Below are 25563 nucleotides of genomic sequence, written 5' to 3'. Positions count from 1 at the left end.
AAGTTCAAAGGCTCCCACCCCACCAGTCAGTCCTACTCTGATCTGTGTAGGGAAGCTGGGATCTTAACTGACGTCATTCGATTCTGGACATAAACTGCTTTGCTGCAGGGCCAAATGGTGGTTGATGTGGCTGTGGTGAACACGGGGATAGAAGGAGGTGGTGTTCCAGCCCCCGTGGCCAGGGGTTAGGGCTGAGGAGCAGTTCCTGTGGCCTGCCAGAGCTGGTCACAAGCTTGCTTTTTTGGGACACGCTTCTTGAGGAGTGGAAATTTTGCTGTCTGGTCAGAGGCCAGAGAATCATGGGTGGAATTAGTAAGGAGGGAGAGGAGAGTGATGAGAGGTGGGTGTGGGACATGGACAGGGCCTGCTTAGGAGCATGATTTGTGAAGCTGTGTTTGCTCTTTGTCAGCAGGAAATCCAAATCTCCTCCCAAAGTGCCCATTGTGATTCAGGACGATAGCCTACCCGCGGGGCCCCCTCCACAGATCCGCATCCTCAAGAGGCCCACTAGCAACGGTGTGGTCAGCAGCCCCAACTCCACCAGCAGGCCCACCCTTCCGGTCAAGTCCCTAGCACAGCGAGAGGCCGAGTACGCCGAGGCCCGGAAGCGGATCCTGGGCAGTGCCAGCCCCGAGGAGGAGCAGGAGAAACCCATCCTCGACAGGTGAGTGTGGCTGGCAGGACCGGCCAATGATGGCTCTCCCAGTCCACCCAGGAGGAGGGGAGCATCCTGGCTGCGTGTAGAGTAGTGAGAAGCAAGCAGAGTCAGGGTAGGAACCATGCAGCTCCAGCCGCCGACCCCAGCCTGTTGGGGCTAGTTCACTGTGCTGCATTGGCTGGGGACGGCTCTAAAAGCCTATCAGGAGGTGGCAGTTTGCTGGCATGCTGCCTCTGTGGTTGGTAGTCACCAGGGGGCAGTGTTGTGTTTAGAGTAAAGGCATGGATGAGCTTGTGTCAAAATCTGCCTCTTACCCCTTCTTAATTTAGAACGACTTGACCTCTCTGGGCCTTAGTTTTCTCATCTGAAAAAATGGGATAATCAGGTGTTGTGCAGTTCATTGAGTAAATGAGCATAGGATGTCGAGAACCTGGGCTGTCAGAGTGGAAAGTGCCCAGATAAGCGCTTTGGTTGTATTTTCTGGGTCTCCAGTATGCCTGCTGTGATGTTTTTGTGAATTTTCTAAATTCCTTTTTACTCTTGGCATTTTTTTCTCTGCAATATTAGAGGTTGCATTATATAAGTTTGTCACTTCCTAATCAAGCAGTATACATTAAGACGGCCTCCTTCTGACTTTGAAGGGCCACTATGGCTTGGCATCCTGGGACTTAAGGAACTAATCTGCGTACCTTCTTTCTAGCTCTTCATAACTTTGACGAGATACCTGTTCTCTTTGTTGTTTCTCCTCTAAGACTTCACCTTTCCAGGGTGGAAAATGGGTGCTTCCTTTAGTTTCCTAGACTAATACAAGTCAACCATTAACTGCAGAGTTTGGAGAGGAGTGGGAGGGAAGAATTGGGGGGCAGGGGATGTGTCCCTCTGCTGAGCTCTTGATTCCAGCTGTTTACCTTGGCCTAACATCTGGAGATTCCAGATGGTTCTGCAGGGCATGTACTGTCCGTGGTCACTGCCTCTGGGCAGAGTGGGCCCTCGAGCACTCCCCCTGCCTACAAGTGAATGCTGGCAGCTGAGCACGGGCCGTAGCTGCTGGAGGTGAACATACAGCACCGACCCTACCTGCTCACAGGGGCCTCTCAACTTGGAGGTGTCCTGAGTCAGCTTCCCAAAGAAGCAGACTTGTAGAGCCAGAGTGACTTGGGCCCTAGCTACAAGGACAGTTGATTTTAAGATGAGTGACATCTAGGCCAGGTGCAGTAATCCCAGCACTTTAGGAGGCCAAGGCGGGAGGATCACTTGAGGTCAGGAGTTCAAGACCAGCCTGGCCAACGTGGTGAAACCCCATCTCTACTAAAATTACAAAAATTAGCTGGGTGTGGTGGCGTACGCCTGTAGTCCCAGCTACTCGGTAGGCTGAGGTAGGAAGGATCACTTGAACTCGGGAGGTGGAGGTTGCAGTGAGTGGAGATAGCGCCATTACACTCCAACCTAGGCGACAGAATGCGACTCCATCTCAAAAATAAATAATAGAGAAATGATGGGGGACATCTATTATATTCTTCTTTAGGCCTTCCTCTGCTCTTCTTCCTTTCAGGCCAACCAGGATCTCCCAACCTGAAGACAGCAGGCAGCCCAATAATGTGATCAGACAGCCTTTGGGTCCTGATGGGTCACAAGGCTTCAAACAGCGCAGATAAATGCAGGCAAGAAAAGATGCCGCCGTTGCTGCCATCACCGCCTCCTGGGTCGTCTGCCACGGGTTGCACTGCCGTGGCAGACAGCTGGACTTGAGCAGAGGGAACGACCTGACTTACTTGCACTGTGATCCCCCTTGCTCCGCCCACTGTGACCTTGAACCCCATGCACTGTGACCTCCCCCCTTCTCCCCCTTCCCACTGTGATTGGCTCATCGACAAGGGCTGTCCCAAGTCAATGGAAAGGGAAAGGGTGGGGGTTAGGGGAAGGTTGGGAGGACCCACCAAGGACTCAGAGAGTCAGACAGTGCCACTTGGCCACTTGGGGTAAAGCCAGTGCCAGCAATAACAGTTTATCATGCTCATTAATTTGGGATTTCAAAACACAAATGAAAACTCACACCCACCCACCCCTAAGTGCATGTCTCCATCACTTAAAAAGTAAGTTCCATTTGAAAATATCCTTTCTTTTTTTTTTCTTCCTATTTTTGTTTGTTTATGCAAATATCTGATTTGCAAGAAAAAGTGCATGGGAGGGGTTTTAGTGGTTTAACGAATTTTTAATTAAGAAAGGGTAGTTTGGTAGTCTACTTAAAAATGTTTCTGGGAAATTCACTAGAAACATTAACCAATAGGATTTTGGTGAGCTTAGCTTCTGTATTCCTACTGCCGCCCGGAAAAGGGGCAGGGCTCTGCAGCCGCCAGGACAGATGAGCACCCCATGCCTATACCTCCCTCCCCGAGCTGAGTCCCAGGACATCTGGGCCTTGCCTGGAGACTGGGCTAGTAGCTCTGTAGGCTCGGAGAGCCTGGGGAGGGTGCCAACCCCACCTCTAGTATTTTGGGAGATAGGGAAAGTGAACAGACTTCCCCTTCCCATACCCCTCAGGGTGGTTCCCTACCAGCCAGGCTTACTACTAGAAGAGAGCAGAGTGCCAGGGAGTGAGACTGCATCCCTGGGCTTAGAAGTGAAGGAGAGGAGACTTGTTTAGTATTTTGCCATCGGCACAAGGAAAACCAGGAGAGAGTCTGCCTCCAGGACTCTGAGCCTTCTGCTTTGTATGTTCAGAAGGTGGATAGGTCTTCCCACTCCAGCATGGCTTGAACTCTTAGGAGTTTGCAGTGCTCCATCTCCATTGATGGCCCCAGCTCAGTAACTATACCTGGTACATTTCCTTTGTGCAATCAGTACCTTGAAGGCAGAACATTCTGAATAAAGTTGGAAAAAGAACAGCTTTGCTTTGCAAAGATTGATGACAGACTGGTTCCTCAGAGGCCTAGGCTCCCATCACCCCTTTTTCCAGAGCGAGGGCCTGGAATGAAGGCAGTTTATCCTCTGTCCCTGGAGCCTGGGGTTTGCTTTGCCTCCTTGAGGTGGAAGAGACTAAGAGGGCAGCTGCCCAGAGCGGCTCTGTGTGTACCTGGTTCCTCTCAGGCTTCCTGATCCCTTCCATTGCACTGCGCCTTATCCCTCAGCCAGCCAGACGGCCTCCTTGCTCCTGACCAGCAGATACGTTTTGGAGTGGTTGGTGTGGTTTTGCGATGAGGGCAGCACGTGGTGGCCAAGGTGGCAAGCTGAGTCTCACAGGCTCACTCCACTGTTGGTTCCCTGTGGGAATGGTGGGCCACGCCCAGCAAGCCATGCCCCACCACGTCCTCCCCTCTGGAGGAAGCGCCAGCTGCCAGCCAAGTCAGCACTAGTCCATAGCACAGCCTTGTAACTGTAAAGCCAGGCGTTGCTCACGAGCAGAGCTGGAAGCAGAGCTTCAGTCAGTGAGAGGGAGGATTACCTTCAGGAGAAGGCAAGGAGGAATATTGGCTGCTATCTTTATAGTCCCACTGCCCTAACCAAGTGTCCACATTCTAAATGTATAGTGTCCATCCCTCATGTAATAGTGGTTTCCCACCCAAAGTGAGACTTTCCTTTTAATTGGAGAAGGGTATAGAGGTGGTCCAGGTGGGAAGGCCAGAAGTGCTGGTTCCCCAGCCATTGGGACCACCTGTTCTTGCCCCACTACCCTCTAGTAGGGGCCAAAGTAAAGGCTGGTTGGTGGGTGTCTGTGGATTGAGGATGTGGCAGGGACTGGTCCTCCCACCTCCCTCTGGCCAAAGATGGGCTTTGCCCGCTGTGTGCCTGTCACCACCCACCAGCAGTCATGCCCTGGGCTTCCCAAATGGAGAGGTAGCAGGCAATGTTTTTAAAAAGAAAGAAAACAGAAAACTGTATTGTGTTGGGGGGAGGCGGGAGGGGAGTTGAGGAAACGGTTTGGATTTTGTGTGTGGGAGGGTATTTTTTTGGGGGTAGTTGTCTGTAACTTTCCTAAGTGCTTTTTTTCCTTTTCTTTTTTAAAGTAAGTTGCAGGCTTTGGCTTGGAAAACCCCAGGGGGTGGGGGGCAGAAACCTGAGGCTGCTGCCCCTTTATCTGCCTTCACAGTACTGTCCCCTTCCCCCAGCTCCTCCCTGACCCCATGGGCCAGGCCTCAGACCTTCCAGCTAACCGCTTCCCATGAGCCACTACTCTGATGTCAGCCTATAACCAAAGGAGCTGGGGGGTCCAGGCCTGGTGACCAGCCTTTCTCAGCCCACTCAATCAGGGTGCTCCCCACCTGCAGGCAGGAGGCAACACCCTATCTGCTACCATCAGCCCCTTCCAGAGCCCATCTGCCCCGCCCAGCCCTGCCCTGCCCAGCCCAGCCATACCCTGCTCTGCCCCATCTGGGGGTGCCCTGCTCAGGGATGGGCTGGCAGGGCTGCACCCAGCCTCCCTGGTAAGCAGAGACTCAAGAAACCTCTGGGGTCCTGTTTTCTGGTTGTGTGATCCCAGGGGTGCACATGGGCCCCTTGGGTGTCTGAACAGAAGGGCATGGGAGGGAGGGCCGCACCCCTGCAGTCTTACTCTGCTGGTGTAGCGGGCAGCTGCCCACTCCCACCCCGTTGGCAGATTAAGCATTTTATAAATTGTATTTTAAATACATGTTTTAAACTTGTCAGATCTTTGTCCTCATTTCAGTCCCCGCCCTCTACCTCTTGCTGTGGCCGTTTATTTAACCCTGAGGGGTTTCCCTCTGCCCAGTCCCAGGGAAAGACTGTCTTTGGTAAAATACTAGGCTGGGTGGTATGTGGGTTGAGGGGAAAGGACCCACCCCTTAGGGCTCCCAGAGAAGGAGAGCTCTGGGTCCTGGGGCTCTGTCGGGGAGCATGGCAGAGGCTACCTCCTGCTCTTACACAGGGCCTGTCTTAGAGCCAGTAGAGAGAAAACGACTGCTTTTGTGGGGCTCCCAGTCCAGAGGGGGAAGCGGTCTTCTGAGGAGAGGCCTAGCCCTGTGCTTTGAGAAGGCACAGAAGGTCAAGACTTTGCGTGCAGGGGTACCTGTAGCAGAAACCCCAACCCTGGGCAGGGCTTTGAGGTGGAACCCTACACTCTGAGAGCCCAGGGGTGGCTGGGGTGACAGCTTGAGGGCCTTCCTTAGCAAGAGGCACAGAGGCTGAAGTTATTGGTGTGTATTAGCTTACCAGGCCACAAAAGCAAATTCCAGCAGCAGCTCCTGTCTGGTGGCCCATGTGTCTGCCGGCCTTGAGCAACTGTCCAGAGTCAGGCCTCCAGAGGGTCAGTGGGTTTGAGAAGGCACAGAGCTGGGCCACTTTCTGCTATCAGAGTTGTGTTCCCTGGGGAGAGGAATGGGGCAGAAGGGTGGGAAACATTTGGCCCTTTCCCTATCTGCCAGTACATGAACCATCCGTGCGTGCCCAAGTGAGGAGAGAGAGGAGGCCTCCCCTCAGAAATAGTGGAGCCAGCAGTCGGGCTTAGAGGCCTGATTCCAAGTCCAGGGCACCCTTCCCCAGCAGCCTGGAGAGGGACTGCTGCAGGAGACGCTCCCCTCTACCCAGGTGCACACTCTGCTAGTCCTAATGTTGAACCATAGGGAACTCGTAGCCCTCAGTTAGGTGCCACTGAGTCTCGGACACAGGAAAGCAGAAGCACTCTGGCTTCAGTGGAACAATCTACCGGGTACACAGGCCCTCAACAAAGGTTTTTTTTCTTCGCCTTTCACCCTTTCTCCTCCCTGGAATAAGCAGCCTCTCAGGTATGGTCTCTTAGAAAGATAGATTCCCAGGCATTAGGCCAGGGGCCTCTTAAGGAAGGATCTGGAAGGGCCTAGGCTGGGGCCCTTTCTCTGGGCACCCACCTGTTTCCTTGAGCTCGTGACTGGAAGAAGGGGCTACGGATGTCAGGATCCAGGCTAGGGGGTGTGCACTGGTCTTGAACATAGTGGTTGGTCGGCTTCCTGCGGACCATCTTCTTGTCCATCCGCGGGCAAAGCGGGATGCAGGGCACCTGGGCATAGGGGCTCTGCAGGTTGGGAGCTGGTGAAGAAGGAGGCAGAAGGGGGAATGCTTCAGAGCACGCCCAGCCTCGAGAAGCAGGCAGATTCAGGTGAAATCCTGGCTTTGCTACATAATGGGCTTGGCGCTTTGGGGCAAGTTACTTAACCTCTCTGAGCTTCTGAGCTGGAGGTGATAGTGGTACACACCTCACAAGAGTTGATGATGAGGATTAAAGGAGAAGTATATGCAAAGCACTCAGCTCTGTGCTGCACACAGAATAAGAGCTGGTAATAGCCTAACAAGGAGCAGAGGTCTTTGTGATGGGTGCTGGCAAAGTCTAGTAGGTATACTCTAGAAAGACTGCAAAGCTCCTCTCCTGTTACTTGGCACACAGTAGGAGTCTAATAAATGGTACCTGGGGAAGGGAGGTAGGCTTGCCCAGTGGAAAGAGCATAGGTTTTGGGGTCACACCTGGATATAAACACCCCTTTCCAAAACACACTAGGTAGGGGCATTGGGCAAGTTGCTTAACTTCGTCAGTTTCATTTTTCTTTTTTCTTTTTTGAGATGGAGTTTTGCTCTTGTTGCCCAGGCTGGAGTGCAATGGCATGATCTCAGCTCACTGCAACCTCCGTCTCCCGGGTTCAAGCGATTCTCCAGCCTCAGCCTCCAGAGCAGCTGGGATTACAGGCGCTCGCCACCACGCCCGGCTAGGTTTTTAGAGATGGGGTTTCACCATGTTGACCAGGCTGGTCTTGAACTTCTGACCTCAGGTGCCCACCTCGGCCTCCCAGAGTGCTGGGATTACAGGCGTGAACCACCATGCCCGGGTCAGTTTCGTTTTTCTAATCTGTAAAATGGGGTGAATACATGATTATGAGTATTAAATTCCAGAGCATCTGCAAAGGGCCTAGCACAGTGGGCACTCAATAAACAGTGAGCTGGTATTGCCAGTCTCTACAGCTGTTCTTTCTCGGTCCTGGCTCATGGGACCAACCTGTGCTCAGGCTAAGGCAGGAGGGGAGGAGTCCAATGCAGGAGGCCATTGTCATAGGCCTGGATGGAAAATAGTGATTATCAGCCTGTTTTTGATGTACACAGTTAAGCCCAAAGTGGGAAACTGGCCTCTCAGCTCCCTGGGCCTGGCTGCCTGAGGGCCCAAGGAGAGGAAGCCAGATGGGCGAGAGAGCAGAGCCCCAACCCTAGCCCATCCCACCCTGCCCAGGGGCCTCACCATAGTTCTGCTGCTTCAGCCGGCTGAGGATACCGAGGACCTTTCGTTCTGGGACTTCTGAGCTCTCTTGCTGGGGGTTATAGGGAATCTTCTTCTGCAACCGCAGCCGGCCTATGGGCGCTTCCATCTCCTGGGCCTTGCAGGTGCCTGCCTTCAGCTTTTTCTGGTAGTAGCTGGGGAGGCAGTGCCCACCCATCTCAGCCTGGGTGTGTTTAATTCACCCTTCTTCTCCTCAGTCCCTATCTCTCTGGCCTGCTCTGGAGCAGGAACACAAGCCCAAGAGTCAGGAAACCTGGATTCTAGTCCCAGCTCAGCCCTTACCTTTCTGTGACCATGAGTAAGTCACTGCCCTGCTCTGGGCCTTAGTTGCCCTGTGTAAAATGGAGGAAAGAGGTTCTCTCTACCCTGTCAATACAAGTGACTTGACTTCTCTGAGCTTCAAGTTTCCATTGGGTAAAACAGATAAAACAGTTCACATGCCTTAGGATTAAATAGCAAGGATGAATTAACACGGCCCATCAAGCACGCAGCATGGTGCCTGGCTCACGGAAAATGCTTTGTACATGTTACCTATTATTTTGGGGAGGGGCGTGGCGGGGAGACAAGAGTCTCACTCTGTTGCCCAGGCAGGGGTGCAGTGGCGTGAACATGGCCTCACTACAGCCTTGAACTCCTGGGCTCAACTAACCTTCCTGCCCTAGCCTCTCGAGTAGTTGGGACCATAGGCACCAACCACCACGCCCAGCTAATTTTTTTATTTTGTGTAGAGACGTGGTCTCGCTGTGTTGCCCAGGCTGGTCACAAACTCCTTGCCTCAAACTATCATTCCACCTTGGCCTCCCAAAGTGTTGGGATTACAGGCATGAGCCACTGCATTACCTATGATTACCTATGATTTTATCACTGATACATTTACTTAGATGTGCAAGTACTTATCTGTGCAATTAACTCCTGCTCATCTTCCATATTTCAGGTTAGGGACTCTCTGCTCCAGAAAGTCTTCTCTGTCCTATCCCCACCCCTACCCTACAGAGTAACTAGGCTCCTGCTGGAGGCCCCCTGCAACCTGTAGTTACCCAATTATAGCCTGCAACCCGCTTGATTTTCTTAACTCACTGCTTGCCTTTTCCCCCACTAGACTGCAACATCATTCATTTAGTAAGTATTCATTGAGTGTTCACTGTTCTGGCCACTCTTCTAAGTGATTGGAAAAGAGAGAAGGAGACATCCACACAGTGTCCCTGTATCATAGCCTCAGCCCCACCTCTTACCCAGCCATCTACTAACACCTTGGGCAAGGGTGCTGCAGTGGCCCCTTTCACACAGGCTTCAACTAACTTTGCACAGGGACGACCCTATGGGTCCCACCTCAGACCTGAGCCTCTTGCTTCCTGCCCCAGGGATTCTCTGACATGGGATTCTCAGAAGTGCAGGGGAGTTAAGCACCTGTGGGGCACCCTTACTAAAGGTGTTAGTAGATGAGCTGTACAGGCTTTTCCCTTTCTTCTCCTGGCAGTTCTGAGCTGCCATTTTTTTTTTTTTTTTTTTTTTGAGATGGAGTCTTGCTTTTGTCGCCCAGGCTGGAGTGCAGTGGTGCAATCTCGGCTCACAGCAACCTCCGCCTTCTGGGTTCAAGCGATTCTCCTGCCTCAACCTCCCAAGTAGCTGGAATTACAGGCATCCGCCACTACACCCAGCTAATTTTTTGTATTTTTAGTAGAGACCGGGGTTTCATCAGGTTGACCAGGCTGGTCTTTTCTTTTAAGATGGAGTCTTGCCCTGTCGTCCAGGCTGGAGTGCAATGGCGCAATCTCAGCTCACTGCAACCTCCGCCTCCTGGGTTCAAGTGATTATCCTGCCCCAGCCTCCTGCGTAGCTGGGATTACATGCCCAGCTAATTTTTTGTATCTTTAGTTTAGACAGGGTTTCATCATGTTGGCCAGGCTGATCTCAAACTCCTGACCTTGTGATCCACCCTCCTTGGCCTCCCAAAGTGCTGGGATTACAGATGTGAGTCACCACACCCAGCCCTGAGCTGCCATTCTTAGTCTCCTCAGAAGATTCTAGGAGGTGCTTGACTCAGTAACACATCCTTGAATTGGCTCCTCCTCCTTTGCGGCACCCCTTCCCTTATTCCTGCCTCCTGGGATCGTTTCCCACATCAGAGTCAGTGAAGGGGTGGCCAGCCCCTCCACACCTATGGGTGTTTCTCGTCTGGTGGAACGAGAGACTTGAGAAAAGAAAGAGACACAGAGACACAGTATAGAGAAAGAAAAGTGGGCCCCGGGGACCAGTGCTCATACAGAGACCCATGCCTGCGCTATTCTCTGAGTTCCCTCAGTATTTATTGATCATTATCTCTACCATCTCGGAGAGGAGGATGTGGCAGGACAATAGGGTAATAGTGGGGAGAGAGTCAGCAGGAAAACGTGAACAAAGGTCTGTGTCATAAATAAGTTTAAGAAAAGGTGCTGTGCTTCGATGTGCAGGTACACAAACACAGCAGTGGTAGGTTAAAGAGCAGTATTGCCGCTAGCATGTCTCACCTCCAGCCCTAAGGGGGTTTTCTCCTATCTCAGTAAATAGAACATACAATTGGTTTTACACCAAGACATTCTATTCCCAGGGACAAGCAGGAGACAGATGACTTCATCTTATCTCAACTGCAAAGAGGCCTTTCTCTTTCACTAATCCTCCTCAGCACAGACCAGTCAGGTCTTGTCTCAGGCTATCACATGGGGAGAAACCTTGGACAATACCTGGCTTTCCTAGGCAGAGGTCCCTGTGACCTTCCACAATGTATTGTGTCCCTGGGTACTTGAGATTAGAGAATGGTGATGGCTTTTAACAAGCATATTGCCTTCAAGCACTTTTTTAAACAAAGCACATCCTGCACAGCCCTAAATCCATTAAACCTTGAGTCAACACAGTACATGTCTCTGCAAGCACAGGGTTGGGGCTAGGGTTGCAGATTAACAGCATCTCAAGGCAGAAGAATTTCTCTTAGTACAGAACAAAATGGAGTCTCTTGTATCTACTTCTTTCTACATAGACATAGTAGCAATCTGATCTCTCTTTTCCCCACAATCAGACCATAAACAAATAAATAAAAATACAGGCCGGGCATGGTGGGGTTCATGCTTGTAATCCCAGCACTTTGGGAGACCAAGGTGGGAGGATCACTTAAGCCCAGGAGTTTGAGACCAGCCTGGGCAACACAGTGAGACACCCTACAAGAAATTTTAAAACTAGCCAGGCATGGTGACATGTGCCTGTAGTCCCAGCTACTCAAGAGGCTGACGAGAGGATTGCTTGAGCTGGGAGGTCAAGGCTGTAGCGAGCCGTCATCATGCCACTGCACTGTGGCCTGGGCAACGACAGAGCAAGACCCTGTCTCAAGAAAAATGCCATTTTAGGAGTGCTGGGTGCCCTGAGGAAAAGTAGAAGGGTAGGAGGTAGCGATAAGGGACTATTTTGCTCAAAGTGGTAAGCAAAGGTCTCAGAGGTGGCATTTGAACAGGATGGCGGAGGAAACAAACTGAATGGGTATCAGGAGGAAGAGTCTTCAGGCAGAGGAGTGGCCTCTGAAAAGGCTGGGAGGTGTAGGAAAGAGCTCAGGACAGCAAGGAGACTGGAGAGGCTGGGGCCTGATGTGTGAGAGGTGGAGAGGAAGACATACGGGCAGTGAGATGGCAGGGCCACAGCATCTGGGGCTTTGAGCTTTGTAGGCAGTGATGAGGGGTGGGCATGCTACTCAGAGTTTGGGAGGCCTTAGGGCTTAAACTGATGGCTCTGCTAGGGCCTCTGCCTGTCTTTGGGGCCTAGGATTTGCAGTTTTAATGGGCCTCATACATGGAAGATAGAAAACTAATCCCTCACGTGGTGCAAGGTTGGATCTAGATCACTCATATAAAACTGAAACTCCCAAAAGGCAACACTCTGAGTGAAACAGGTGGACTAGAAAATAACTTCACCCCTCAGGAGCCAACAGGACACAGCAGAGTGTGTGCAGCTTTCTCAGTCACAGTTTCAGAGGAAATCCCTTGCTCTCTGCTTCCTCTTTTCCCCTTCTTGAGGGCTTGAATTCAGGTGTGTTGCTGATAAGTTGGTTTAGCATTGACTAGGGAATAGTGGAACAATAAATTGGAAACAAACTCGGTGCCTTGGTAACTGTGTCTTCCTGCCTGCTTCCTCTGAACTGTCAGTATAAGAGAGTAAACTCCTATCTTTTTGAACTAGTGTATTGCGGTCTATTCCTTAACTAAGACACCAGCCTAAAATTCTATACCCAGCTAAACTGTCCAGTAAGTATGAGGCTAGAATAAACACATTTGTCATCATAGATAATATTACCTCCCAGGCATCCTTTCCTAAGAAGCTACTGGAGGACATGTTCTTCCAAAGTGACAACATAAACCAAAAAAGAGAAAGATGTGATTTCAGAAAGCAGGAGATCCTGGCCAGGTGCAGTGGCTCACACCTATAATCTCAGCACTTTGGGAGGCTGAGGCAGGAGGATCACCTGAGGTCAGGAGTTCGAGACCAGGCTGGCAAACATGGTGAAACCCGTCTCTACTAAAAACACAAAAATTAGCTGGGCGTGGTGTGGTGCATGCCTGTAATCCTAGCTACTGGGGAGACTGAGGCAGGAGAATCGCTTGAACCCGGGAGGCGGAGGTTGCAGGGAGCTGACATGGCACCACTGCACTCCAGCCTGGGCAACAAGAGTGAAACTCGGCCTCAAAAGAAAAAGAAAGCAGGAGATATAATGCAGGAGAGAGGCGAAGGAAAAGGAAGATGATGAAAAGAGATCCTACGATTGCAGTGCAAATGCCGTAAATCACACCCGGTCAAATACAATTTCTAAACATGAAAAATACAATACCTGGCCAGGTGCAGTGGCTCACTGTTTCTTTAAATGACTGTGATTTTTTTCCTGAAAACTGGACATTTGAATCTAATAATGTGGTAACTGAATATAAGATTTCCCCCCTTCCTCAGAGTTTGCTGTTTTTTGTTATTGTTTATTTATGTATTTATTTTTGTTGTTGTTGTTGTTGTAGGCTGTCTCTGTGCCAAAGATCAGCCTAACGTATAAACTTAAGGTCTTCTCAGGTCTTTTCTGAGCCCAGCACTTTGGGAGGCTGAGGCAGGAGGATTGCTTGAGCCCGGTTGAAGACCAGCCTGGGCAACATGGCAAAACCCTGTGTCTACAAAAAATACAAGAACAGCAATACCCAAAGTGAAAAATTCACTGGATAGACTTACGATCAGATTAGGGGAAGATGGTGGAGTGGGAAGCACCAGGAATCTGTCTTCAAACCTACACAACAATTGTGCTGGCAGAATCTGTCATACTATTTTGGAACTCTGGAGTCTTGTACCATCCAGGGGAAGGTTTGTATTGCAAATTGCACTTAATTTTGGTCAAGTTATGCTTTTAGCACAATATCAGCCATTTATCTTCCATTTCCAGCCCCTGGGAGACAGATGTGCATGGATTCTAGGAGCAGCTTGGCTTGCTGGAGCCAGGGTAGGCCAAAAGGACCCTGTCCTCCAAAATATAATTGTGCTCTGATCACTAATGGCTGCTTCTGAAAACAAAGGTACAAAGCGATGGGTTTTGCAAAAGTGCAAGGAGGGGCTGTTGCACCTCCCCACATTGTTGCATGCTTGCCCCTGTGTTTTTTTTTTGTTTGTTTGTATGTTTTTGGTAAGCCATGCCCCCCCTCCAGCTGAAGTGACTTCCAGGAAGTGTAAAGGGCCGGCGCCCTTTTCCCCACTTCATTTTTCTCTTTTCACCCTTTTCGGAGGCAGACATTAAAGATTAAGACATTCAAAAGCAACCGCATATATGGGGGAAAGTTAGAAAGTAACCCCAGTTTCTAGGGAAAGGCACAGGCTCAGAAAAACTTGAGAAGACCTTAAGTGTATGCCTTAGACTGCTCTTTGGCACAGAGACAGCCTACAACAACAAGAACAACAACAACAAAAATAAATAAGCAAACAATAACAAAACCCAGCAAACTCTGAGGAAGGGGGAGAATCTCATTTTCATACTTACCACATTATTAGATTCAAATGTCCTGTTTTCAGCAAAAAATCATAGTCATTCAAAGAAACAGGAAAGTGTGGCCATTTAAAGGAAAAAAACAAACAGTTCCTGAAAAGTACCTGACAGCAGATCTTCTAGACAAAATCTTTATAAAACAACTCTCTTAAAAGATGCTCAGAGAACTAAAGGAAGACTTGGAGAAAGTCAAGAAAACAATATATGATCAAGATGGAAGTACAAAAGAGATAAAAAAAAATCCAAACAAGAAACCAAAAAGATTGTGGAGTTGGAAAGTACAATAATTGAAATGAAAATTTTACTAGAGGGATTCAAGGTAGATTTGAGCAGGCAGAAGAAACTGTGAACTTGAAGATAGGACAATGGAATAATCGAGTCTGAGGAACAGAATGAAAAAATAATTGAAGAGGCCAGGCGCGGTGGCTCATGCCTGTAATTCCAGGACTTCAGGAAGTTGAGGTGGGTGGATCACCTGAGGACAGGAAATCAAGACCAACCTGGCCAACATGGTGAAACCCTGTCTCTACTAAAAATAGAAAAATTAGCCGGGCATGGTGGTGGGTGCCTGTAATTCCATCTACTCGGGAGACTGAGGCAGGAGAATCTCTTGAACCCAGAGGCGGAGGTTGCAGTGTGCCGGGATTGCGCCATTGCACTCCAACCTGAGTGACACAGCGAGACTCCGTCTGAAAAAATAATAAATAATTGAAGAAAAGTGAACCCCAGAACTTTGGGAGGCTGAGGTGGGCAGATAGGTTGACGTCAGGAATTTGAGACCAGCCTGTAAAACCCCCTCTCTACTAAAAATACAAAAATTAGCCTGGCATGGTGGTGTACCCTCGTAGTCCCAGCTACTCCAGAGGCCGAGGAGTAAGAATTGCTTGAACCCGGGAGGCAGAGGTTGCAGTGAGTCAAGATTGTGCCACTGCACTCCAGTCTGGGCAATGGAGCAAGACTGTGTCTCAAAAAAAAAAAAAAGAAAGAAAGAAAGAAAGAAAAAGGGCCGGGCGCGGTGGCTCAAGCCTGTAATCCCAGCACTTTGGGAGGCCGAGACGGGCGAATCACAAGGTCAGGAGATCGAGACCATCCTGGCTAACACGGTGAAACCCCGTCTCTACTAAAAATACAAAAAATGAGCCGAGCGAGGTGGCAGGCGCCTGTAATCCCAGCTACTCGGGAGGCTGAGGCAGGGGAATGGCGTAAACCCGGGAGGCGGAGCTTGCAGTGAGCTGAGATCCGGCCACTGCACTCCAACCTGGGTGATAGAGCGAGACTCTGTCTCAAAAAAAAAAAAAAAAAGAAAGAAAAAGACGGGCACATTGGCTCATACCTGTAATCCCAGCACTTTGGGAGGCCAAGGTGGGCGAATCACCTGAGGTCAGGAGTTTGAGACCAGCCTGACCAACATGGTGAAACCCCATCTCTACTAAAAATACAAAATTAGCCAGGCATGGTGGCACATGCCTGTAATCCCAGCTACTTGGGAGGCTGAGGCAGGAGAATTGCTCGAACCCGGGAGGCGGAGGTTGCGGTGAGTCGAGATTGCGGCATTGCACTCCAGCCTGGGCAACAACAGCACAACTCCGTCTCAAAAATTAAAATAAAATTTAAAAAAATATGCTGAGTGGGTACCAAAGAAACAGAAAGAATGAGTAAGAGGCTGGGCGCGGTGGCTCACGCCTGTAATTCCAGCACTTTGGGAGGCCGAGATGGGCGGATCATGAGGTCAGGAGATCGAGACCATCCTGGCTCACACGGTGAAACCCCGTCTCTACTAAAAAATACAAAAAACTAGCTGGGTGAGGTGGCGGGCGCCTGTAGTCCCAGCTACTCGGGAGGCTGAGGCAGGAGAATGGCGTAAACCCGGGAGGCGGAGCTTGCAGTGAGCTGAGATCCGGCCACTGCACTCCAGCATGGGCGACAGAGAGAGACTCCGTCTCAAAAATAAATAAATAAATAAATAAGAATGAATAAGATCAACCATTAGCACAACAGGGTGACTATAGTCAATAATAATTTAATTGTATATCTGAAAGTAAAAGAGGCCAAGCATGGTGGCTCACACCTATAATCCCAGCACTATGGGAGGCCGAGGCAGGTGGATCACCTGAGGTCAGGAGTTCAAGACCAGCCTGGTCAACATGGAGAAACACTGTCTCTATTAAAAATACAAAAATTAGCCAGGCATGGTGGCGGTTGCCTGTAATCCCAGCTACTTGGGAGGCTGAAGCAGGAGAATTGCTTGAACCTGGGAGGCAGAGCTTGCAGTGAGCTGACGTCGCGTCATTACACTCCAGCCTGGGCGACAGAGTGAGACTCTCAAAAAATAAATTTTTATATATATATTCACAATGGCTACTCCAGCTTAGGCAATAGAGCAAGCGAGACTTCAAGGGTAACCATCCCCTGAAGCATTTATCCTTTATGTTACAAACAATCCAATTATACTGTTTTAGTTATTTTATTTTATTTTATTTTGAGGCAGAGTTTCGCTCTTGTTGCCCAGGCTGGTCTTGAACTCCTGACCTCAGGTGATCCACCTGCCTCGGTGGCGCGATCTCAGCTGACTGTAACCTCCGCCTCCTGGGTTCAAGCGATTCTCTCCTGCCTTAGCCTCCTGAGCTGGGATTACAGGCGCCCACTGCCATGCCCGGCTAATTTTTGTATTGGTAGTAGAGACGGGGTATCACCATGTTGGCTAGGCTGGTTTCGAACTCCTGACCTCAGGTGATCCATCCTCCTCAGCCTCCCAGAGTGCTGGAATTACAGGCATGAGCCACTGCCCTAGGCCAGAAAAAAAGATCTCTTGTCTTTGGAGTGGCTAAATTGATCTTGCTGGAACAGGCTGCACTCATTCCCCTTTCCCTGGCCCATGTGAAAAAAGCCTAGTCTTTGGTAGGAAAAAAATTAGTCCAACTTACTGATTGGCAAGGACAAGCCTTCGTGTGATGCACTGAGAGGAGACCCCAGCAGGCTGAAAGCCTGGTTCCTACAGGCTCAATTCTGTGAGATAACGCTACTGTCCTCATATCCTTCCATCACTTGCATTGAAGAGTTGAGGAAATATACCCTTATTTTACAGATGAAGAAACTGAATCTTGAGAGAAAGCAATTTGCCCAAGGCTACTGAACTAGTAAGAGGTACAGACAGAACTCCAAATTCCCCCTCCCTCCCTTCCTTCCTTCCTTCCCTCCTTCCCTCCCTCCCTCCCTCCCTCCTTCCTTCCTTCCTTCCTTTTTTTAAAATTTTTTTTTTGAGATGGAATCTCACTGTGTCACCCAGGCTGGAGTGCAGTGGTGGCATCTCGGCTCACTGCAACCTCTGCCTCCCGGGTTCAAGTGATTCTTCTGCCTCAGCCTCCTGAGTAGCTGGGATTACAAGCGCCCACTACCACGCCCAGCTAACTTTTTGTATTTTGAGTAGAAATGAGGTTTCACTGTGTTAGCCAGGATAGTCTTGGTCTCCTGAACTTGTGATCCGCCCGCTGTAGCCTCCCAAAGTGCTGGGATTACAGGCGTAAGCCACTACACATGGCTTTGCCTTTCTTTTTTTTAAGAGATGGACTTTCACTCTGTCACCAAGGCTGGAGTGCAGTGGTGCCATCATAACTCACTGCAGCCTCGAACTCCTGGGCTCAAGCAGTCCTTCCCCTTTAGCCTCCTGAGTAGCTAGACTACAGGCACACACCACCTTGCCCAGCAACAAAGTGCCTTTTGGCTGGACATGGTGGCTCATGCCTGTAATCCCAGCACTTTGGGAAGCCGCGCATGGTGGCATGAGCCTGTAGTCCCAGCTACTAGGGAAAGCGAGGTGGGAGGATCGATTGAGCCCAGGGGATCGAGGCTGTAGTGAGTCGTGATTGTATCACTAACACTCCAGCCTGGGTGACAGAGCGAGACCCAGCCACCTCTGTTGAAAGCTAGCATTTATTGAGCAATAAGCATTAAGATATGTTCATTTCAAAGACAGGAGATGAAGGCTCAGGCTCCTCTGAGGCGTGAGGGCCTGAAACTGCTATTTGAAGATCATCTGGACTGTTCTGCCTTCAGCCTTTGCTTCTAATCCTGGAATGTTCATGTTGTTTCACCTATGGCTATCTCTTTCTTAGATGAACCACTACCTACCCACCCACCCGCCCTGGAGACATGTGGAGGCTTTTGTGTCTTCTGGCCCAGGTAGGGTCCATCAAATTCCTTTCCTGGGACTGCTCGATGGGTGCTGCAGGAAAGAATTCCTCTTGCTGCACTAGGAGCGTGTGAGCATGGGGCCGCCAGCTCCATGGTAATCCCTCCCTCTGTAGCGAGAGCCTAGCTGAGCTCAAAGCCAATGCATGGACATGGATAGGCGGAGAGAGAAAGCCTTACTGGTATCATTTGGTCTCTGGGATCCTGCTAGTCCTGAGGCCCCAACCAGTGATTTGAGCCATACATTCCCCTTTTGCTTAAGCCAGTTTTATTCTAGTTTCTTTCACCTTTTTTTTTTTTTTTTTTTGAGACAGAGTCTCATTCTGTTGCCCATGCTGAAGTGCAGTGGTGCAATCTCAGCTCACTGCAACCTCCACCTCCTGGGTTCAAGCGATTCTCGTGCTTCAGCCTCCAGTTTCTTTCACTTGTGAGTAAAAGTTGTAACTACCAAAAGTTCTCATTGTCAAAATGCTAGATACCACCTCTGTGTCCACAACCCTTCACCCCCAACAACAAGCCCCACTCACTTTGTGATTTCCTCTAAGACTGCCTCTGGTAAGGCCAGCATCTCTACCAGCAGGGACAGGATCTCAAAGAGTAGAGTGTGGGGGTTGTGGGGAGCCATGTCCGTCAGGGCGTTCTGTTCTGGAGACAAGGGATAGTGGCTGCCATTACCACAGGGCAGTCCTGAATACCCTCTCCTTTCCCCGCAAGCAACCTCCCAGCTCCTCCTCCAGTTCTGACTACCCTGGGCTCATCCCTGCTCACCCACAGAGCAGAAGAAGCGCCTGGTGTCTGTCATCACAGCCAAGAAGTCTTTGAAATCCACATGACCATCTCCTGTGGAGGCCAGAGGAGTAACTGGGTGGGCAGGGACCTTCGGAACAGGTCCATGCCTTGCAACCCAGGCGTGGTTATTAGAAGTTACTCTCTGGGTCTGATTATCAAGCAGTACATACTCAATGCAGACAACATGGGGCACACAGGAAAGTAGAAGCTGAAAGTGCTCACACCTGTAATCCTAGCACTTTGGGAGGCGAGGTGCGTGGATCACCTGAGGTCAGGAGTTAGAGACCTACCTGGCCAACATGGTGAAACCCCATCTGTACTAAAAATACAAAAATCAGCTAGGAGTGTTGGCGCACACCTGTAATCCCAGATACTCGGGAGGCTGGGGCAGGAGAATCGCTTGAACCTGGGAGGCAGAGATTGCAGTGAGCCAAGATGGTGCCACTGCACTCCAGCCTGGGTGACAAAGCAAGACTCTGTCGCAAAAACAAACAAACAAAAAAGAAAAAAAGAAAAAAAATTGTTAAGAATTTATATGATGTTGGGCACAGTGGCTCACACCTGTAATCTCAGCACTTTGAGAGGCTGAGGCAGGCAGATTCCTGGAGTCCAGCAGTTTGAGACCAGCCTGGCCAACAAAGACCCTATCTCTACAAAAAATAAAAAATCAGCCAGGCGTGGTAGTGCGCCTGTAGTCCCAGTTACTCAGGAGTCTGAGGTGGCAGGATTGCTTGAGCCTAGGAGATTGAGGCTGTGGTGAGCGGGGATCACAGCATTCCACTTAGCCTGAGCAACAGAGCCAGACCTCGTCTCAAACAAGAACAACAAAGGCATTTCTAGAGTGTGACAGCAGAGCATTAAACCAAGCACGGGATCCTTTAGGTACAGAGCCTCATGCAACTGCACAGGCTTCAAGCCAGTGAAGCAAGCCCTGCTTGGGACACAGAGTGGAGCCCTCTGCCACTCACCATTCACATCAGCACTCATCAGGGCGTCCTCCACCTGGGCCGGCGTCACAGAGAAGCCCATTAGGAGCAGGATGTTCTTCAGGCTCTGTGCATCCACCTCACCAGGGCCATTGAAGATCTCAAAGTAGCTGCGGAAGGCTGTGGGGAGGGCAGGGTTATGTGGGGTGGGGGCGTTTCTTGTTTCTCTCGTTCATCCCATCACCCCAACCACCCTCCTGCCAGCCGCCTCCACCATCAAAAGTGAAAATAAAAGAGCCAGATGCATTGGCTCACGCCTGTAATCCCAACATTTTGGGAGGCCAAGGCAGGCAGATCACCAGCCTGGCCAACATGGTGAAACCCTGTCTCTACTGAAAATACAAAACTTAGCTGGGCATGGTGGTGCATGCCTGTTGTCCCAGCTACTTGGGAGGCTGAGGCAGGAGAATCGCATGAACCCGGGAGGCAGAGGTTGCAGTGTGCTGAGACTGCGCCACTGTACTCCAGCCTGGGTGACAGAGCGAGACTCCAAAAAAAAAAAAAAAAAAAGAGAGAAAGAGAGGGAGGGAAGGAGAAAGGGAGGAAAGAGAAAGAAAAAGAAAATAAAAAGAAAATAAAAGGGCTGTGATCCCGTTGCCTCACTCTGCTGTCTATTCCAAATCCAGGCCAAGGGTTTGGTTTGGGTGCCAACAGCTCAGCTAATTAGTGGCCTTCACTCAGCGCCAGTGGCCCCCCCCCACTTTAGGGCACCCTACTGTGTGGCAGACACTGGACTAGACTCTTTATAGCCATGTTCTCAAAAGAGTAGAGTGCCTATTCCCGTTGTAACGATGGGGAGCCTCAGAACGATGTAACTGAGGCTCAGAGGTTAGATGACTGGACAGTTTTTCTGACTAAGTCTGTGCCCTGGTCCTTGGTCGATCTGGTCCTTGGTCGATCTGGATGAATGCGGTCGAAAGGATTGCTGCATTGTGTGGACCAGAGCAGAGGATGGGAAGGGTCTGAGAACACCCCAGAGCAGTACCAACTGATACAAAGGCCGTGTACTAGTCAGATTGTGTGGTGTCAGGTTTCTCAGCCCCATGGCAAAATCTGGGTTGGAGTCAATAGAGGGTCTTACTCTGTTGATCCAGCTGGAGTGTAGGGGTGTGATCATGGCTCACTGCTTTCTGGATCTCCTGGGCTTGAGGGATCCTACTATGTGCGCCTCCCCAGTAGCTCGGATGACAGGTGCACACCACCATGCCCAGCTTTTATTTTTATTTTTAGTAGAGATGGGGTCTCCCTATGTTGCCCAGGCTGGTCTTGAAATCCTAGGCTCAAGCAATCCTCCTGCCTCAGTCCCCCAAAGTGCTGGAGTTACACGCATGAGCCACCATGCCCGGCCTGGCTCTGCCATTTAATAAGCTGGATTGCTCTTATGTTGAAGCCCTAACCCCCAGTACTTCTTCTGAACGTGCCTGTGTTTGAAGATAGGGCCTTCAAGGAGGTGATTAAGTTAAAAAGAGGCCTTTACTTTAGTGTGTGCCCTAATCCAATCCAACTGGAGTCCCCATGCAAAAAAGAAATTTGAGCTAGGTGCGAAGGCTAACACCGTCCACCCAGCACTTCGGGAAGCTGAGGCAGTAGAATCACTTGAGCCCAGGAGTCTGAGACCAGCCTGAGCAACATAAGAGACTCTGTCTCTGTAGAAAATTTTAGAAATTAGCCAGGCACAGTGGCACATGCTTGTAGTCCCAGCTACTCAGGAGGCTGAGGTGGAAGGATTACTTGAGCCCCAGAGGTGGAGGCTGCAGTGAGGTAGGATCACACCACTGCACTCCAGCCTGGGTGACAGAACAAGGCCCTGTCTCAAATAAATAAATAAATAACGCAAATTTGGACACACACAGAGATACCAGGGTTGCCCATTCACAGAGGAAAGACCATGTGAGGACAATGAGAAGACAGCTGTCTGCAAGCCAAGCAGGGAGGCCACAGAAGAAAGCAACCTGCCGACACCCTGATCTTGGACTTCCAGCCTCCAGAACCGTGACAAAAGAAATATCTGCTGTTTCAGCCATCCAGTCTGTGGTCCTCTGTCATGGCAGCCCACTCTGACTAGGACGCTGGGCATGGACAAGTTGCTGCACTTCTGTCAGCCTCTATTTCCATATCTGTACGATGGCCGTAACAACAGCGCACCCTCTTGGAGGTACTGTATGAACTCAGTGCCTGGCACACAATAGCCTCTGTTAGCCTGGAAGTCTCTGACAAACAGCACTGAATGGTGGGGAAGAGGTGGGGCTAGGACTGGTGTTGACCTGTCGTGGGCAGGCACATTACAGAAGGAAAAACCAGAGCAACTCTCAGAAGCAAGTGTGATCACTCAGAATGCCTCGTGGTTTGAGCCAATGGAGCAGGACAGTTGGCCCTTTATTAGCAGACAGGGATTGGGAGTTGTGGGACCCTGAGTCTCTGAGTCAAAGTGGCACATGGTTCATGAACTGCTCAAGGAGGTGGGGCAGGGAGAGCTGCACTTAGGAAGGTGGCTAGGGAGTTGTATATTATTATTATTATTACTATTTTTGAGACAGAGTCTCGCTCTGTCGCCCAGGTTGGAGTGCAGTGGTGTAATCTCGGCTCACTACAACCTCCGCTTCCCGGGTTCAAGTGATTCTCATGCCTCAGCCTCCTGAGTAGCTGGGATTACAGGCACGCACCACCACACCTGGCTAATTTTTGTATTTTTAGTAGAGACGGGGTTTCATCATGTTGGTCAGGCTGGTCTCGAACTCTTGACCTCGTGATCCACCCGCCTAAGCCTCCCAAAGTGTGGGGATTACAGGTATGAGCCACCGCGCCCGGCTGAAGTTGTATATTATTTTATTTTTAAGAGAGTGTCTTGCTCTGTCACCCAGGCTGGAGTGTAGTAGCATAATCACAGCCCACCATAACCTCAAACTCCTGAGCTCAAGTGATCCTCCCACCTCAGCCTCCTGGGTAGCTGGGACTACAGGCTCATGCTACCATGTATGGCTAATTTTTAAATTTTTTGTAGATATGGGGGTCTTACTATGTTGCTTAGGCTAGTCTTGAACTCCTGGCCTCAAGCGATCCTCCTGCCTCAGGCTCCCAAAGTGCTGGGATTATAGGCATGAGCCACTGTGCCCAGCCATGGTAGAAGGTTTTAATACTAAAAGGGGTGGACTTAAAGGATGGGGTCACAGGGAGCCAGTGAGAGTATCCAGGGAAGACAGAGGAAGGGACCACTTTGGCCAAGAGGGTTGCGGGCTTTGGGGAGGGGTGGGGGATGGAAGGAGGATGTACATCCATTCTTCTAGGGCCAGAGTGATGGGGGAGTGGGGTCACAGGACCCCGTCCTGAGGACAATAGAGAGCAGGGTAGGCATTCAGAACTTTTTAACTTTTTGGTGAAGATGAGATGTGGGAATGGGGGACATGCTTAGGCTGGTGGCCTTGTTTAATGATGAGGGACTGTCTAGGATGGGCAGGGTTCCTGGAGCCTTGTCTCCCATCCAGGGTGCTCTGAAGAGGACCATGGAGCAGGCTTGGGTTAAGGGAAGCAGAAACTATTCCAAAACCTAAAGCACTCTGCAGGGCTTCTGTCATTCTCTCAGAGAGGCAGCTCTGGCACAGGGAGAGCGCTGGACTTCGAGTCAGAAGACCTAGCACAAGGCCGGGCACGGTAGCTCACGCCTATAATTCCAGATTTTGGGAGGCCAAGGTGGGTAGATCAGTTGAGTTCAGGAGTTCAAGACCAGCCTGGCCAATATGGTGAAACTTCGTCTCTACTAAAAATACAAAAATTAACCAGGCGTGGTGTCACACACCTGTAATCCCAGCTATTCAGGAGGCTGAGGTAGGAGAATCGTTTGAACCCTGGAGGCAGATGTTGCAGTGAGCTGAGAGCGTGCCACTGCACTCCAGCCTGAGTGACAGAGTGAGATTCCGTCTCAAAAAAAAAAAAAAGAAAGAAAAAAATTGACCCAGCGTGAGTTCTGGCTTCGCCAACCCAGCAGCTTTGTGAGCTGGGGCCAACCCCTTACCCTGCCCTGCCCCGCCCCATAGGCCAAGTGCAGAAAACCCCTGCTGGATCTGCTACATGGGGCTGTGGTGGGCATGTGGCAGCCGTGGGATCTGGAAAACACCCCAGTCTGCCCTGCACCTATAAACCCCCAAGGACCAAGGGTCCTGCCTGTGCTGGGACCTCCCTGGCCTCCCTGCCGTCACCTTCCTCTTGCTTCAGGGTCAGTTGCTCCTCGGACTTTTCCCGGTTTTGATGCAGCTTTTGGAGGCTCTGCTCTTCCGGCTCCTGCCTGCAGAGGACAGAACCCCAGCCCAGGGCAACATCCGGCCACCCACCCTGCTGATAGCTAGGGGAGGGGTTGGGGAAGCCTGCAGGAGGAGGTCGTTGGGGAGGCTTTGGGGAGCCAGGAGGGATCAAGAATGGCAGGGAAAAGGAGACCCAGAGGAGGAGTGGGATAGAGGAGGGGGGGGAATCGAGGGAGACCCCTTCGGGGGAGTTAGAAAAGGGGTCAGAAATGGGAGAGGAGGCAGAGACATGGGAGATGCGGAGAGGAGACACAGGAGGAGAAATGGAGAGTGGGGAACACACGAAGGAACAGGCAGGTACAAGGACAGGGACCTGCATCCGGGGCAAGGCTCTGATCTTAGGGCCTTTCAGGAGCAGGCAGGTGGGCAGCGGGGGCTCCTACCGTGCCTTGGCGTAGCTCAGGGTTCTCTCACTGCTGTGGTGCAAGAGCTCCATCCTTCTCCAGCCCAGGTCCAGGGCAGGGCACAGCAGGACAGGGCAAGGCATGGAGGTGGGGACCGGGGCTCCCACGGGGACAGGCTCTGGCCCAGGAGCTGACAGCCTGGCCCACGATGGGCCACCGGCAGGGGTCGAGGCAGGGGTCTGAGGCAGGCTTGGGGATGAGGTGGGCACTGGGGCCAGGGTCCTGGGGGACTTCTGGGCTGTCAGGGACCGGGCCTTCAAGGCTCTCCGATGGGAGGCTTCCACTTTCTCCACCTCCAGCAAGCACTTCATGAAGCCCTGCCGGAATTTCCCGAGGTTCTGTGTCCCTGCAGCCACCACGGGCTTCTGAGGCTGCTGCTGCACACGGTCCGGCTCCCGCCTCTCTCCAATGTCCCTCACCTCCTGGGGATAGGGGAGGGGATCCAGGAGGCCTCTAGCAGGCCAGAGTGTCCCACAAATCTCCCTGCCATCCCCTCTTCAGAGATCCTCAGACTGCCCCTTGCTCTCTGAGCCTTTGGAGGATGTACCCCAAATCTCACATGCACCCCACTGTGCTCCTGTCCCATGTCCTCCCCAACACTTGACTTGCTACCTCCCAGCTCGCTGGGTTCTTCTTCTTCTTTCTTCTTTCTTCTTCTTCCTTCTTCCTTCTTCCTTCTTCCTCCTTCCTTCTTTCTTCTTCCTTCTTCTTCTTCCTTCTTCTTCTCCTCCTCCTCCTCCTCCTTCTCCTCCTTCTCCTCCTCCTCCTCCCTCCTCCTCCTTCTTCTTCTTCTTCTTGTTTTTTGAGACAGGGTTTTGCTCTGTCACTCAGGCTGGAGTGCGGTGGCGTGATCTCAGCTCATTGTAGCCTTGACCTTCCTGGCTTGAGTGATCCTCCCACCTCAGCCTCCAGAGTAGCTGGGACTACAGCTGCACACTGCCACGCCCAGCTAATCTTTTT

General features: G+C 50.9%; 2 protein-coding genes across 9 annotated transcripts in view; one reads left to right on the top strand and one right to left on the bottom strand.

Annotated features, from left to right (window-relative positions):
- The window catches only part of SZRD1 (SUZ RNA binding domain containing 1), a 33591-nt gene extending 28290 nt beyond the window's left edge, over nucleotides 1-5301 (top strand). For 2 of the 7 annotated variants that reach the window (XM_023193515.1, XM_023193512.1), the window contains 2 exons: nucleotides 410-664; nucleotides 2211-5301. In XM_023193515.1, coding sequence (XP_023049283.1) covers nucleotides 410-664; nucleotides 2211-2313 — 358 coding nt within the window. In that variant the 3' untranslated portion in view covers nucleotides 2314-5301. Of the gene's footprint in view, nucleotides 1-409; nucleotides 665-2183 lie in introns of all 7 variants that reach the window. The other 5 variants (XM_023193514.1, XM_023193510.1, XM_023193513.2 and 2 more) reach the window with 3 other exon arrangements.
- A 496-nt stretch (nucleotides 5302-5797) lies between these two features.
- Nucleotides 5798-25563, bottom strand: part of SPATA21 (spermatogenesis associated 21) — a 48360-nt gene continuing 28594 nt past the window's right edge. Inside the window, exons 6-13 of one of the 2 annotated variants that reach the window (XM_023193509.2) lie at nucleotides 24583-25025; nucleotides 24098-24183; nucleotides 19887-20024; nucleotides 18898-18969; nucleotides 18657-18774; nucleotides 7872-8044; nucleotides 6499-6676; nucleotides 5798-5977 (exon numbers count right to left, since the gene is read on the bottom strand). In XM_023193509.2, the coding sequence (XP_023049277.1) occupies nucleotides 5920-5977; nucleotides 6499-6676; nucleotides 7872-8044; nucleotides 18657-18774; nucleotides 18898-18969; nucleotides 19887-20024; nucleotides 24098-24183; nucleotides 24583-25025 (1266 nt within the window). In that variant the 3' untranslated portion in view covers nucleotides 5798-5919. The remainder of the gene's footprint in view (nucleotides 5978-6498; nucleotides 6677-7871; nucleotides 8045-18656; nucleotides 18775-18897; nucleotides 18970-19886; nucleotides 20025-24097; nucleotides 24184-24582; nucleotides 25026-25563) is intronic. The other variant, XM_023193508.2, reaches the window with a different exon arrangement.

The sequence above is a fragment of the Piliocolobus tephrosceles genome, chromosome 1 (genome assembly GCF_002776525.5).
Source record: "Piliocolobus tephrosceles isolate RC106 chromosome 1, ASM277652v3, whole genome shotgun sequence".
NCBI classification, from domain to species: domain Eukaryota; kingdom Metazoa; phylum Chordata; class Mammalia; order Primates; family Cercopithecidae; genus Piliocolobus; species Piliocolobus tephrosceles.
This window is presented reverse-complemented; position numbering and strand designations above follow the sequence as displayed.